The 16,892-nt window shown below is 40.4% G+C and overlaps 1 protein-coding gene across 3 annotated transcripts in view; it reads right to left on the bottom strand.

The window, feature by feature from the left end:
• Window positions 1-9,432: 9,432 nt before the first annotated feature.
• Window positions 9,433-16,892, bottom strand: part of RALA (RAS like proto-oncogene A) — a 77,738-nt gene continuing 70,278 nt past the window's right edge. For all 3 annotated transcript variants that reach the window (XM_022593039.3, XM_022593040.2, XM_089917835.1), the window contains one exon: window positions 9,433-11,383. In XM_022593039.3, the coding sequence (XP_022448747.1) occupies window positions 11,261-11,383 (123 nt within the window). In that variant the 3' untranslated portion in view covers window positions 9,433-11,260. The remainder of the gene's footprint in view (window positions 11,384-16,892) is intronic.

Raw genomic sequence — 16,892 nt, 5'->3', positions numbered from 1 at the left:
TGTGTCATATTTTCGATTGCACATATGAGTGATATCATATGCATTTGTCTTTCTCATTCTGACTTCACTTAGTATGATAATTTTCAGGTCCATCCATGTTGCTTCAAATGACATTATTTCATTCTTTTTTTATGGCTGAGTAATACTCCATTGTATATACATATACCACATCTTCTATACCTTTCATCTGTCCAGGGACATTTAGGTTGATTCCACGTCTTGGCTGTTGTAAATAGTGCTGCTATGAACATAGGGGTGCATGTATCTTTTTGAATTATAGTTTTGTCTGGAGATATGCTCAGGAGTGGGATTGCTGGATCATATGGCAACTCTATTTTTAGTTTTCTTGAGGACCCTCTGTACTGTTTTCCACAGTGGCTGCACCAATTTACATTCCCACCAACAGTGTAGGAGGGTTCCCTTTTCTCCACACCCTCTCCAGCATTTGTTGTTTGTAGACTTTTTAATGATGGCCATTCTGACTGTTGTGAAGTGGTACCTCATTGTAGTTTTGATTTGCATTTCTCTGTTAATTTGTGATGTTGAGCATCTTTTCATGTGACTATTAGGCCGTCTGTTGTCTTATTTGGAGAAATGTCTATTTAGGTCTTCTGCCCTTTTTTTTGTTTGTTTTTTTGATTGGGTTAGTTGTTTTTTTAGTATTGAGCTGCATGAGCTATTTGTATATTTTGGAGATTAATCCCTTGTTGGTTGCTTCATTTGCAAATATTTTCTCCCTGTCTGTAGGTTGTCTTTTCATTTTCTTTATGGTTTCCTTTGGTGTGCAAAAGCTTATAAGTTTAAGTCCCATTTGTTTATTTTTGCTTTTTAAAAAAATCTTTATTTTATATTGGAGTATAGTTGATTTATAATGTGTTAGTTTCAGATGCACAGCAAATTGATTCAGCCATACATATACATATGTATGGTTAAAGGACACTTAGATTGAAAGAGAGGAGATGGAAAAAGGTATTTCGTGCAGATGGAAATGACAAAGTGGGGGTAGCAATACTCATATCAGACAAAATAGACTTTAAAACAAAGACCACTAAGAAAGATAAATAAGGACAATGAAACAGAGGAGTCCCTTATAGGCAGCATACTGTAGGCTCTTGTTTTTCATCCAGTCTGCCACTCTGTCTTTTGACTGGAGCATGTAGTCCATTGACATTTAAGGTAATTATTGATAGGTACGTATTTATTGCTACTTTAAACCTGTTTTCCAGTTGATTTTGTATTTCTTCTTCCTTTCTCTTTCATTTTGTTTCTCCTGTTGCGGCTTGATAGTTTTCTTTTGTATTATGCTTGTGTTCTTTTTGATTTTTGTGAATCTATTTTATGTTTTTGAGTTGTGGTTACCATGTTTCTCAAGTATGTTAATCCCTTCCTATGGCTACTTGCTTTAGACTGATTGTCATATAGGCTCAAACACATTCTAAAAAAACAAAATCTACATTTTCTTACTCTCCTCCCCAGTGTTTTATGATTTTTGATGTCCTCTTTTACATCTTCATGTTTATCCTTTTGCTGTTCATTGTGGTTATCATTGCTTTCACAAAAACGTTTTTATTTTTATTTTTTCAATTTGTGTACTGTCTTATTTGAGTGATTTAGTTTCCAATTGTGATTTTCTCTTTCCCATAGATTCTTGCTTCTTTTCTATTTAGAGAAGACCTTTCAATATTTCTTATAGGGTAGGTTTAGTACTGCTGTATTTCTTTAGTTTTTGCTTGTCTGAGAAATTTTTTCTCTCTCCTATTCTAAATTATATTCTTGCTGTGTAGAGTATCCTAGGTTGCATATTTTTCCCTTTTAGGACTTTGAATATGTCTTACCACTCCCTTCTGGCCTGCAACGTTTCTGTAAAGAAATCAGCTGATGTCCTTATGAGGGTTCCCTTGTAATTAACTCTTCTTCTCTTGCTGCCTTTAGAATCCTCTCTTTAACTTTTGCCATTTTAATTACAGTATGCCTTGGTGTAGGTCTGTTTGGGTTCATCTTGTTTGGGACTCTCTGTCCTTCCTGTGCTTGGACATCTGTTTCTTTCTTTAGGTTAGGGAAGTTTTCAGCCATAATTTCTTCAAATACCTTTTTGATCCCCTTTTCTCTTCTCCTTCTGGGCCCCCTATTATACATAGATTGACATGCTTTATATTATCCCATAGGACTCTTATATTGCTTTCATTTTTATTCATTTGTCTTTCTGCTGTTGTGATTGGTTTATTTCCATTATTTTATCTTCCAGATCACTTATTTATTCTGCATTATTCAATCTTCTATTCATTGCCTTTAGCATAGCTTTTGTCTTGGCAAATGAGTTCTCTAATTTTTCTTGGCTGTTCTTTATATTTTCTAGTTCCTACAGTAATCTGCATTTCTACTGGTAACCTTTCTTAATTACTTGAGTATTTTCATTATCTCCTTTTTGAACTGAGTATGTATTAGACTGAATAGTTCTGTTTCATTGTTCTTTCAGGAGAATTCTCTTGATCTTTTAGTTGGGAGTGGTTCCTCTGCTTCTTTATTTTTACTTATATTTCTCTTACTCTATGAATTTAGGAGAAACAGTGATCTACTGTGGTCTTAAAGTGCTGCTTATATGTGGGAGTGTCCCTGTGTGGCCTCCGTGCGTCTAATATTTTTGTTGCGAGGGCTGTTTTTAGTAGGGGTGTCTGCTGCACCTTTCCTCAGTGTGTGCTAGCCATTATCCCCTTGATAGGGGGTTTGACTGGTGTTTTGATGACCACAGCCTGCACTGGCTGTTGAGCAAGGCTGCCTCTTTGCACTGTGGTTGTTACAGCGCTGTCAGGGGCAGGATCTGCTTCCCAGCTGTTGGAGTAGAAGCCTCCACATCTGTTTCTGAGCTTCGGTTTGAGGCAGGAAGGATTGGAGTGGTCCTGCTGGGACAGGAGCCCCAAGGATTCCTCCGCTGGAGATTTCCACCCAGGAGTATTTTCTGTGCTGTCACCTGACACCTGTTGTGTGGACTTACACAGGATACTGTTGTTCGCACTGTCCTCGGCCTCACCTCTACTGTGGGGATGCAGGCAGTTGGCCTGGGTGTCCCTCAGGTGCTGTGTTCCCAAAGCCACCAGCGCTGATCTGTAGGTGCAGATCCACTGAAGTCAGGTATCAGGACCACAGGAGCCACGCACCTGGATTTGCTGTGGGAGCTGTGGAAACAGCCCAGCACCCAGCCCAGCCTCCAAGTGTGCGCCCACAGAGCCCACAGCTGCTAAGGCCAGACCCGTCCCAGCCGAGGGAGCACCCGTAGTCCACTTGAATGCCCCACAGGCACTGAGCTTACAAAGCTGCTGGTGGTGGCATAAATCCATGGATGGCATGCTGTGGGGAGAGGGCTCAGATTTCAGCCCTGCTTCCTAAGTCATGTGGCCCCTCAGCTCTGATTTCAGCCCCACCTCCACGTGTGGGCCAGCCCCTGGTGCTTGAGTGATCCCAAAGCTCATAGAGGTGGCACCATGCCAGCTGAGAGCATGCTGAGACATAGGCTGCTGTGGAGGGCCCTGCCCCTCCCTTCGTGTGCCCCTTAACAACGGTGCTTCGCTTCTGCCGTGGGCCTGGTCATCTTCCACCTAAGCCACCAGTTGCGGCCTGTGCCATGCTCTAGCCCCTCCAGGCTGCTTCCATGCAGTCAACCCTGTCCTCTCCCTGGGTCTGTCCTCTGAAGCCAGAGTTTCAGCATCCTGCCCCTGTACGCACCAGCTGATGCGAGTCTCAGGCTGGGGAGTGCGTGCAGAGAGGTGGCACGGGCCCTCTGTGCAGGTCTCGCTCTCCTCTGCCTGCCTCAAACCGGCTGTTGCACTCTCCTCCCAGCCTCAGAAGCTCCCTTTCTGTCCTGGCTGATTTGCCTTCCAGTGAAGGGCCTTCCCAGGGTGCAGGAGCATTTCCTCTTTCACACTTCCCTCCCAAGGGTGCAGATCCTGTCCTGATTCCTTTTCTTTTCTTTTTCTTTCATTCCACCCCTTATTGTGGAGATTGCTTGCACTTTTGGGTGTCTGAGATATGTTGCCAGTGTTAAGTAGCTGTTCTGTGAGAATTGTTCCACATGTAGATGTGTTGGTTTTTTTCTATTTAACTTTTAAAAATATTTTTATTTATTTTTGGCTGCATTGGGTCTTCATTGCTGCACACGGGCTTTTCTGTAGTTGCAGTGAGCAGGGGCTACTCTTCATAGCCCTTCTCATTGCAGTGGCTTCTCTGGTTGTGGAGCACAGGCTCTAGGGGCACAGGCTTCAGTAGTTGTGGCTCGTGGTCTCTAGAGGGCAGGCTCAGTAGTTGTGGCTCGTGGGCTCTAGAGAGCAGGGTCAGTAGTTGTGGTGCACGGGCTTAGTTGCTTCATGGCGTGTGGGGTCATCCCGGACCAGGGCTCGAACCCGTGTCCCCTGCACTGGCAGCTGGATTCTTAACCACTGCGCCATCTACAGGGAAGTCCCTGTAGATGTGTTTTTGATGTATTTGTGGGAGGAGGTGAGCTCCACGTCCTTCTAGTCCACCATCTTGATTCTGTCTGTGAGCATCTTTTCATGTGCTTATTGGCCATTTACATTTTTTTTTTTAGGAAAAAAATGTTTTTGGATCTTTTGTCCATTTTAAATTGGGTTATTTGCCTTTTATTGTTGAGTTTTTAAAAATATAGCCTAGATGCAAGTTCCTTATCAGATATATTATTTGCAAATATTTTCTTCCATTCTGTGGGTTGTATTTATGTTTTCTTGGTGGTATTCTTTGAAGCACAAAAGTTTTAAATTTTGATGGTTCAATTTTGTTTTTTTTGGTGTGTGTGTTATAGTGTAGAAGCCTTTGCCTAATCTAAGGTTATAAAGATTTACTTCTTTTCTTCTAAGAATTTTGTAGTTTAGTTCTCACATTTTAGGTCAGTGATCCATTTTGAGTTAATTTTTGTGTATGGTATGAAGAAGGAATACAATTTCTTTCTCTTATTTGTGGCTATCCTGTTGTCCCAGAACCATTTTGTTGAAAAACTTTTCTTTCCCATTGAATTGTCTTGGCACCCTTGTTCAAGAGGGATTGACTATAAATGTGAGGATTTGTTTTTGGACTCTCAATTCTATTGTTATCTATTTGTCTGTTCTTATGCCAGTACCACAGACTTCATTACTCTAGCTTTGTAGTAAGTTTTGAAATCAGGACTTTTTTTTTTTCAAGACTGTTTTGGCTATTCTGAATCCCTTGAATTTATATATAAATTGTTAAATTTTTCTTTATTCTTTTGGCTGCGTCAGGTCTTCGTTGCTGTGCACAACCTTCTCTCTATTGGTGGTGTGTGGGCTCTCTCTCTAGTTGTGGTGCACAGGCTCCAGGGCACGTGGGCTCTGTAGTTGCAGCACACGGGCTCCAGGGCATGGGCTCCAGGGCACGTGGGCTCTGTAGTTGCGGTGCACGGGCTCCAGGGTACGTGGGCTCTGTAGTTGTGGCGCACGGGCTCCAGGGCACGTGGGCTCTGTAGTTTGCGGCACATGGGCTCTCTCATTGAGGCATGCGAGTTCAGTAGTTGTGGCGCACCAGCTTAGTTGCCCCGCGGCATGTGGGATCTTATTTCTCCGACCAGGGATCGAACCTGTGTCCCCTGCATTGGAAGGCAGATTCTTTACCACTGGACCACCAGGGAAGTCCCTGTCATCTGTTAATCTTTTTTCGTGAAGTGTCTGTTAGGGTCTTTGGCCCAGTTTTAAAATTGGCTTATTTTCTTATTGTTGAGATTGCAGAGTTCTTTGCATATTTTGGATAACAGTCCTCTAACAGGTGTGTCTTTTGCAAATATTTTCTCTTGGTGGGCGATTTGTCTTCTAACTCTCTTGATAGTGTATTTAACTTGGCATTTCCCTAATGGCTAATGATGATGAACATCTTTTCATGTGTTTATTTGCCATTTAATGAAATATCTGTTTATGTCTTTTGTCCATTTTCTAATTGTTTAATGTTGAGTTTTGAGAGTTCTCTATATATTCTAGTTATATGGCCTTTTTTGGCTACATGTAATCATATATTTAAGAAAATTAATTTCAGTTATATGCATAATACATGATTGCATTCTTCATTTAAAAATGAAGATAAAGTTTAAACCCTCAAATCCTTTCCCTTTTCACCATCCTCTCATGGGTAACCATTATTACGTATTTCAGGTATATCCATCTAGATTAAAAATAGCTTTCTCAAGATAAACTCAGAGCATGTACATGGTGTTGTTTGTATATGGGTTTTGCCAAAAAGTTGTAATGTTTGTATCGTGGTGCAAGATGCATTTTTGACCCAAGAATATTGTAGAGATCTCTCTGTGCTGATAAATATCTCTAGTCTATTCCTTTGAACTGCTGTATAGCATTGATTGTCTGACTATGTTAGGTTTGTTTAGCCATTCCTCAGTTCCTAGACATTTAGGTAGTTCTCAGTGTTCCTTAGTAAATAATGCTTCAGTGAACCACCTTGTGCATGACTCTGGGCACATGTGCAATTGTTTCCTTAGAGAGAGAGAGAGAAAGGGAATTTTGTGAATATTGAGGTATGTGCTTTTTATATTTGAGTAGATCCTGCCATATTGCCCCCCCCCAGAATGTATTTTTCCCCCCACCTTGGCCAACAACCACATATCTTTTGACTATAAGACCCACCCACTACTTTGTATCCCAACTGTCTACCAGCTGCAAAGAGGAGGGATATCTGAGGTGGGCCTTGAACAGGAGTGGGATTTAGACATGTTGATGGTGAGAGTCACACTTATTGAGTGCCTTCTATGTCACAGGGTGTGTACCCAACACAGTTTCGGTCCATCTCTACTTATTAGGAATTGTCATGGACTGGAGGGGACTAAGGAGGCATGGAGACTAAGTTCAAAGCGAATTCTAAGGTCCCCTCTAAGCCGACTTCTAGGGTCCAGGAAAACTAAGTTTTCCACCGAATTGGCGTCCTTCACAAAGATCAGTCCATAAACAACAAACAGATTTGGCATGTGACGGTGCAACACTCAGGGCGACAGCCTGCAATTCCTTGCGCTTCCTCCGTAGAGAAGCCCTCTCCCAGCAAAGGCCCAGAAGTTAGCTCTCATACCTGCTCCTTTCTCTTCCAATTCAACAAGGCTTGACTCTTACTTTTTGGCTGTTGTGAACATTTTGCCCTTAGGAGCATTTCCTAATTGCTAGGAGCTTGTGAGCACCTAAACGCTTCAGCTGTTTGCTTTCCTTGGGGCTTTTGACAAAAGTGATCTTGTTTTTCTATCAGATTAGTTATGCAAGTTATCACAGGTCTCAGGGCCTCTCTTCAACAGATTGTTTTTGGCCGCGTGGCTGTTGGGATCTTAGTTCCCCGACCAGGGATCGAACCCATGCCCTCAGCAGTGAAGTGTGGAGTCCTAACCACTGGACTGTCATGGCTTCTCTTAAACAGACGTTAGATGCTCTCTGGGCCCCTCTCTCTCCCCATAAATGGTGCTTCTGTAAGGACTGAGAATACAGACGGCTGAATGTCCCTCCCCGCCCACCTCCTGTCTATAGGCAGCTGTCCACAACAGCTGCACTCAGGGCTGCTTGAGCAAAGGACTGGGAAATTATTTTGTAGTTAAAGAAATACGGGATGAAGGTTTCTGGCCTGCCAAAGAATGCTGCCTCTTTACTGATGTTATGGAAAAAGCACTGTAAGGCTGACTCCAGAGCTGAGCTCTGCACAAGGTTTTCCTTCCCACACTTGATCTTTCTCTTAGCAACCAGGCTGTAAGCGCAAGAGGCCTCTTCTGTTCATAGCAACCTCTGCAAACTCTCTGAAGGCAATCATTGTTGACTAGGTGGGGCAGCCTTGGAGGAATCCTGGATGTTTCCCACAATAGTACGGGCCACTGAATAATTAATTCTAGTCTCCACTCTACTCCTCTGTGCGGTGATTCAGAGCATGGACTCGGGAGCCAGACTTCTTTGCTTCCAATCCCAGTCAATAATTTTACCAGCTTTGTGGCCCTGGGCAAGTTATTCAACAGCTCTATGCCTCAGTTTTTCCCTCTGCAAAATAGGGGCTAAGGACAGCACCTACCTCACAGGGTTAATATTAGGTTAAAAAATACAGGGAATTCCCTGGCAGTCCAGTGGTTAGGGCTGTATGCTTCCACTACAGGAGGCCCAGGTTTGATCCCTGGTCAGGGAACTAAGATCCTGCAGGCCGTGCACGGCGCATACAGAATACACTGTGTTTGCTATTATATGAATTTACAAACGTAACAAATAGGGGGTCTAGCCCCGTGTAAGGAGACCTAGACTTAATCTCTTATTCTTTAAAAACTTCTTTTCCTTTCCTTATGCATGGAACACATAGGTACTCTCTTCACTGTGAATGTCTGTCCTTCCATCTGTTGTATTCCCAGCAGTGCCCACAGTAGGTGGTCCATAAAAACCTATCAAAAACTAAGGTCATGAAGGAAGACCTCCATTGACCTGCCACTCTTCACTTCCAAAGTAATTTGCTAAAGGGGACTTTGGTTCTCCATTAGCTTCAGGTGCAATTCAGACTCCTAAGCCCATGCCAACCCTTAGGACTTCATGAGCTATCTTCCCCTCCTGTGTGGGCAGCCAGGTGAATCTACTCTAACACTGGATTAAATAAAAAGGATTACTTTGAAAAGTTTAGAGGAAGTTTTGGTAAATAGTTTTACTCTTAGGGCAGTTAGATGAGGCTGCCGAATCTTTTTACATCCTTGTCACAGAATTTTGAAAATGACATTCCGATTCACTTTGAGACAACTTAATCTAAGCTTTGTTTGGTATCTAACATCATGCCCATTATTGGTGTCAAAAATGGGTCCACACAGTGAGATTTAAAATGATGCCATTTATAACTTAAATGTGTTCATTCTGGCACTGCTTATGAGTTAAGTAGGAAATTAAAATGAATTGGATTTTGAGGGGTTGTGTTCAGTATTGGGCCAGATCGTTTCTAACCCATGGGCTGTGTGATTAATAGGCCACAATTGCCCAGCAGACATCAAATGAGAGAGAATGGCCTGAAGTGTGATGAAATGGTAAGGGGGTGGTTTCTCCTGCCACAATTTGGAAATTCAAGCATCCCTGGCGCTCATTCTGATTTAGAAAATGAATATAAAGCTGCCACCTACCCACTCCAGCGTGGAGTAGTATTCTAAAAGCAGTGTATACATTTGTGACTTTCAAGACAGCAGAAGAGTGTCTTCTGTGCAATTCTGCACGTGGGGCTCCTCCATTTCTGAGCCTTGATTAAACCTAAGCAATGATGATCCTGACTGAGGAAATCTGGCACAGAATTCTTCTCACACAGAAGTCCCTAAACTAATGGCTCAAAAGATTTAGTTGTAGTCAAGTCTCTGGTAAGGATGCCCAGGTTGATAAATCTGAATTTTACATGTTATATTGTAAACATCAAGTAACACCACAAACATTTAAAAAAAGAAAGTTTATTGGTCTTTAAATGGCTCAAATTGCAAATAAACCAATCGGGTAGTGGCATCAGCCTAAGACATGTGATGCATCTTTGTCATTTGGCTTCATAGCACCTCAGTACCCAGGAGAGGAAAGGTCTCAAAGCAAAGTCACAACGTTAGTGGTTAGGACCCCTGGTTAAATGAGACTGCAACAAGTACACACGGAGATCGCTGGGCCCACGGGGCCGCGCTTACATTGGTAACTTTAATTCTGCACGTGGCACAGCCTATGAAAAATATGAAAGATGTACATCTCAAACCCTTTAAGGACAAATATTTAATATGACAAGCCGGATGTAATATCTAAAGAGTTCAGTTCCTAAATAGCCTATTTTTGTTAGCTTTACGTACACATCTGTCACCTGGAATGCCTGAACACATCTTTGACTTGCTGAAATTAGGACTGAGCAAAAAGAAACAAAAACTTTGTTGAATCAAACTGTCCTAGTCCCATTACAAAGAAAAGAAAAATCTGACAGTGGTAAATTTCCCATTGAAATCATGGCCCTCCAGCGGGCACGCCATACAGTGGCGACACAGCCTACTGTTTGGTGCCAGACATCTTTTCTGCACTATCCTTGGGTTTGGTTGTTCGATGTTAACTTTAGGAAAACGTAGAGACAGTGTTATTCATTACGAGCACAGCCTACAAATAATCCCAGTAACTCCCGTACAAACTGTAACCTCGGGAATACAAATTTAGAAGTTACCAGATGGCGAGCACGACTTTTCTGAAGTGTTCTAGTGCAAAACGCATTAGCGCTGTCCACGCTTTTCCTGTGCTCTACTCCAAGGAGATCAAAATCTTAACACATGCTCACCACTTGCAGAAAGGGATTTCCAGGGACCAGCATCTTAAAGAAAGAGGGTTCACTGAGACATAACTGGTACTGAATGCTCATAGTCTAAAATTATCTTACAAGTAGACGCTGGTCCTTCATTTTAAACTACCTTACACTTAATTAAAAGCAATCAAGAAGCTCTGGAACGTTACTTTCAAGAACCAGAGTATGGCACACAGTTTAAATTTGGACAGACTCCTACCAGTAATTTCTCGAGAATCTTCTACACAAACGTTGTCCTCCATCCTGACATATATTCTCTCGCCAGGACACATGGGCAATGGGCCCACGGCACAGTGAGGACACACCCAGAATGATGTAAGTGGGTATCTTTAGGTTTCTAAATTAAGGCATATTAAAAAATTTCCATGTACAAGTTCACACCACTTTTTCTAAGTTAATCACCGGGTAATTAATGCAGATTCACAGATGAATTTCTCAGTTGAACTATATGCAACAATCATGCCAGTAACTTTTTCTTCTATATTTTGCATAACGATGGTTAAAAAAAGTGGTACAGTTTAACTATCATGTTCACAATTGTCATTTGTCAAGGCAGTAGAAGACCAAGACATTTTAAAATGATATAAAATTTAAGCTTTATAATAAACCAGAGGAAGTAGCCTTTCCTCCCATTGCCCACCCCCATCTCACCTCTTGAATAGTTCAAGAAAGACTGCCAGCAAAACACAAGTGCCCACGCCACATTCAGGACTGTGATACATGTAGGCAATTATGAAATAAGTTGAACTTTGCTTCTTGGTGAAGCCACATTAATTTCTAAGTGAATTTGACTCTCAGTGCAGTTCCAATTCATGCTTTTAGAGACATATAACAATTTCCAAAATGTTAAAGTAATTTCAGTCAATTGAGCCTTCAGTGGCAAAGCTTATAAATTATATTTCTTAGTATGGTCAAGATAAGAAAGGAGTTTGGGCTTTGATTATAAAATGCAGCATCTTTCTCTTATTCTCTTGGCTAAACTTTTCCTCTTCTTTTTCCCATTCTTTTCTTTGCTGTCTTCCATCTTTCTGGCTCGAATTTCCCTCATTAAATCAAAAAATACCTAGAAAGAAGAAAATACGATAAATAAACCAAGTAGATCATATGTGCCTGGAATTTCTCTGAATCACAACAGTAAACCTTGGGAATATATATGAATATTTAGGAGCTCTTGTTTGGGGAGTACAGAGAGAGGAAAGCACCCAACTAAAGCCTGCTTCTCCAAGTATACTGAGAAAATGGGAAAAAATGAATTTGGTAAAATGTGTTTAAATAATATAACCTAATCTTTCCGTCTGAATTTTCAAGATAAAAATGAAAAAAGCACTACAAGTGAGGCTAGCTCCAAAGATATAAAACTCAATGGATCACATTTGAGTAATTTATAGTTAGTAAATGTATTTTATCAATTAAATTTTAAAGTAATTTGTGTTTAATAAAATTCACATTTAATAACCTGGTTTTCTTCAACCCTGTTTTAAAAAACAGCTGTGGAAAATGACTGCTTCCTTTATCGTTCTGATACCAGGCACTAGAAAACAATTTTGTTTGTTGCACTATATTTGTGGATTTATCAATTCTTGTTTGATGTCTAGAAATTGGCAAATAATGGGAGATATTAGCATAATAATTTAAAAATTACTACTGTAACAAGAAGTTCAATATCAATAACAAATGGGCCTAGAAGGATGTGGGCTCACTGTACACAAATAGTGATGAGTGGATGAATAACTTTTATGCGTCACACGTTTGCATTCTTCTGGATTAAAAAAATGATCACTTCTAGAATAAAACTTGGTAAGACTAAAAACAAATTCAAGGAAACTGAAATCATATCAAGCATCTTTTCTGACCACAATGCTTAGAAATCAAGTACAAGAAAAAAACCTATAAAATAACAGAAACACGTGGAGGCTAAACAATATGCTACTAAAACAACCAATGGATCGCTGAAGAAATCAAAGAGGAAAGCAAAAAATACCTAAAGACAAACGAAAGCATGACAATCCAAAATATATGGGACACAGCAAAAGCAGTTCTAAGAGGGACGTTTATACCTATACAAAATATATCTTGTATACAAAATACAGAAAAATCTCAAACAACCTAATCTTACACTTAAAGCAACTAGAGAAAGAAAAACAAACAAAACCCAGTTAGTAGTAAGAAATAAAGATCAGAGCAGAAATGAAATAAAAACAAAAAAACAGAAAAGATCAATGAAACTAAAAGCTGGTTCTTTGAAAAGATAAACAAAATTGATAAACCTTTAGCCAGACTCATCAAGAAAAAGAGGGAGAGGGTTCAAATCAATAAAAGTAGAGATGAAAAAGGAGAAGTTACAACTGATACCACAGAAATACAAAGGATTGTAAGAGACTACTACAAGCAACTATATGCCGGTAAAATGGACAACCTAGAAAAAATGGACAAATGTCTAGAAAGGTACAATCTCCCAAGACTGAACCAGGAAGAAGCAGAAAATATGAACAGACCAATCACAAGTACTGAAATTGAAACTGTGATGGAAAAATCTCCCAACAAAAAAGTACAGGACCAGATGGCTTCACAGGCAAATTCTATCAAACATTCAGAGAAGAGTTAACTCCTACCCTTCTGAAAGCATTCCAAAAAATTGCAGAGGAAGGAACACTCCCAAACTCATTCTATGAGGCCACCATCACCCTGATATCAAAACCAAAGATATCACCAAACAAATTACAGGCCAATATCACTGATGAACATAGATGAAAAAATCCTCAACAAAATACTCAGCAAACTAAATCCAACAATACCTTAAAAAGGATCATATATCATAATCAAGTGGGATTTATCCCAGGGATGCAACGATTCTACAGTATCTGCAGATCAATCAGTGTGATACACCATATTAACAAACTAAAGAATAAAAACCATATGATCATCTCAATAGATGAATCTGATAAAAAGCTTTGTCTGCAACACTGATTTGTAATAAAAACTCTCCAGAAAGTGGGCCTAGAGGGAACGTACCTCAACATATATGACAAACCCACAGCTAACATACTCAATGGTGAAAAGCTGAAAGCATTTCCTCTAAGACCAGGAATGAGACAAGGATACCCACTCTTGCCATTTGCCATTTTTATTCAACATAGTTTTGGAAGTCCTAGCCACAGCAATCAGAGAAGAAAAAGAAAGGGAATCCAAATTGGAAAAGAAGAAGCATCACTGTTTGCAGATGACATGATACTACACATAGAAGATCCTAAAGATGCTACCAGAAAATTACTAGAGCTCATCAGTGTTCAGTAAAGTTGCAGGATACAAAATTAATACACAGAAATCTGCATTTCTATACACTAACAACAAAAGATCAGAAAGAGAAATTAAAGAAACCCATTTACCATCACATCGAAAAGAATAAAATACCTAGGAATAAACCTAACTAAGGAGGCAAAAGACCACAACTGTAAGAGGCTGATGAACATAATCAAAGAGGACACAAACAGATGGAAAGATATCATTTTTCTTGGATTGGAAGCATCAATATAAACTCAAAATGGATTAAAGACCTAAATGCAAGACCGGATACTATACAATTCCTAGAGGAAAACCTAGGCAGAACACTCTGACATAAATCGCAGCAGTATCTTTTTCCATCCATCTCCTAGAGTAATGGAAATAAAAACAAAAATAAACAAATGGGGCCTGATTAAACTTAAAAGCTTTTTCACAGTGAAAGAAGCCATAAACAAAATGAAAAGACAACCCACAGAATGGGAGAAAATAATTGCAAACCATGTCACCAACAGGGGATTAATCTCTAAAATTTAAAAACAGCTCATGTGACTCAATATCAAAAAACCAAACAACCCAATGAAAAAATGGGCAGAAGACCTAAATAGACATTTCTCCAAAGAAGACATATAGATGGCTAAAAAGCACATGAAGAGATGCTCAACATTGCTAATTATTAGAGAAATGGAAATCAAAACTACAATGAGGTATCATCTCACACCAGTCAGAATGGCCATCATCAAAACATTTACAACAAATGCTAGAGAGGGTGTGGAGATAGGGAACTCTCCTACACTGTTGGTGGGAATGTAAATTGGTGCAGCTACTATGGAGAACAATATGGTGGTTCCTTAAGAAACTACACATAGAGGTACTATATGATCCAGCAATCCCACTCCTGGGCATATATCCAGAGAAAAACATGGTTCGAAAGGATACATACATCCCAATGTTCACTGCAGCACTGTTTACAATACCCAAGACATGGAAGCAACCTAAATGTCCATCAACAGGTGAATGGATAAAGATTTGGTACATATATACAATGGAATATTACTCAGCCATTAAGAAGAATGAAATAGTGCCATTTGCAGCAACATGCATGGACCTGGAGATTATTATACTAAGACAGAGAAAGACAAATATCACATGATATTGCTTAATGTGGAATCTAAAAAAAAATGATACAAATGAACTTATTTGCAAAAGAAACAGACTCACAGACTTAGAGGATGAACTTATGGTTACCAGTGGGGAAGGGTGGGGGGAGGGATAAATTGGGAGTTTGGGATTGACATGTACACACTGCTACATTTAAAACAGGTAAACAACAAGGACCTCTGTATAGCACAGGGAACTCTGCTCAATACTCTACGATAAGCTAAATGGGAAAGGAATTGGAAAAAGAATAGACGCATGCATATGTGTAACTAAATCACTTTGCTGTACACCTGACACACAACACAGGTAATCAACTATACTCCAATATAAAATAAAAATTGAAAAAGAAAACAAGGACTATCAGACTAATGGGTTGAGTTAAATGGACGCAGGACCAACAGAAAAGGACACGGATAATTAAAGAAGGGGAAGACTGAGCATAAAAGCTTAGAAAGAATGCAATGTACTGAAACACGCAGGTGACAGTTCAAACCCCATGAATTCTTGCCCCACTTGCTGCAGCTTGACGGCCTGGAGACTGGGGATTTTGCAACACCTCTGCTTCAAGTCCACAGCTGACCAGCCGGGGCAGTAAGCCTCCAAACTAACTACATGTGATTAGCAGAAAACTCCCAGTACTGCTTTCTGATGTGAATACACCACTGCAGAATGGATATTAGAAGATGTGATTTCTAATTTTAGATGAGTATCTGCAATAAACTGCAAACGAATCCCTACTGGAAACCACCAAGGTCATCTTAAACTTTACATCAGCTAACTTAATGAATTAAGGTAAAGGAGGCCTTGTTTCAACTGCCAAGTGGAAGGAAATAAGTAATTTGGAGTAAGAATGAAGAATTGGTTTTGACAAACTCAGACAAATGATAATCCCGAAAGTACAGAGCTTCTTCCAACTTTTTAAAAATACACTTTCAAAATTTCTGCTTGCCCTCATTTCCTCCCACCCTCTTTCCTCCTGTCCCCTTCCCCCCATTCCCCCCCCCCCCCGGCATGTACAGAATTTGACTCTTCTAATTCCAGAGTAGAGATCACAGGAAATCCCTGTTCTCACGTAAAATGAAAGTGAAACGAAACTAGACACAGACTCAAAATGCTTAGCTCAGAATACTTACAGTTGAAAAAACATATAAAAATTATTAGAAATGACAAACATCTCTCTTAAAGCATCAGCTTTAAATGTAAACCTTTGCCTTCACCAGTTTCTTCATTTTAAGTACTTAACAGCCCCTAGTTCACAACACAGACAATACTAAATTTTCAGAAGGATTAAAGATCTACTATAAAGGCCAACACAAAAAGGAAGCAAAAATTATACGTTTTCTTCTTTTTTTAATTTATATTTTAATTTTTGGCTGCATTGGGTCTTCGTTGCTCGTGCAGGCTTTCTCTAGTTGCAGCGAGCGGGGGCTACTCTTTGTTGCGGAGCGCAGGCTTCTCATTGCGGTGGCTTCTCATTGTGGAGCACGGGCTCTAGGTGCGCGAGCTTCAATAGTTGTGGCATGCGGGCTCAGTAGTTGTGGCTCAAAGTCTCTAGAGCACAGGGTCAGTAGTTGTGGTGCACAGGCTTAGCTGCTCCGTGGCATGTGGGATCTTCCCGGGCCAGGGCTTGAACCTGTGTCCCCTGCATTGGCAGGTGGATTCTTAACCACTGCGTCACCAGGGAAGCCCTAGGGTAAGTGCTTTTTAAGTTTAGGATGGGAGAGCTTTTCTGATCAAGCCACAGAATCCAGAAGTCTCAAAGGAAAAACAACAAATTTGACAACATAATCTTTAATGTTTTTTCCATGGCAAAAGGTAAAAATCAGCAAAGTTAAAAGATACGGTATGGGAACTTGCCTGGTGGCACAGTGGTTAAAGAATCTGCCTGACAATGCAGGGGACACGGGTTCGAGCCCTGGTCCAGGAAGATCCCCACAGAATCCAGAAGTCTCAAAGGAAAAACAACAAATTTGACAACATCTTTAATGTTTTTTCCATGGCAAAAGGTAAAAATCAGCAAAGTTAAAAGATACGGTATGGGGACTTGCCTGGTGGCACAGTGGTTAAAGAATCTGCCTGACAATGCAGGGGACACGGGTTCGAGCCCTGGTCCAGGAAGATCCCCACAGAAT

Source organism: Delphinapterus leucas, chromosome 9 (assembly GCF_059928025.1).
Source record: "Delphinapterus leucas isolate spDelLeu-1000000601 "Yukka" chromosome 9, BTC_Dleu_Yukka2, whole genome shotgun sequence".
NCBI lineage: Eukaryota > Metazoa > Chordata > Mammalia > Artiodactyla > Monodontidae > Delphinapterus > Delphinapterus leucas.
Note: the sequence above shows the minus strand (reverse complement) of the source record. Positions and strands in the feature narration are given on the sequence as shown.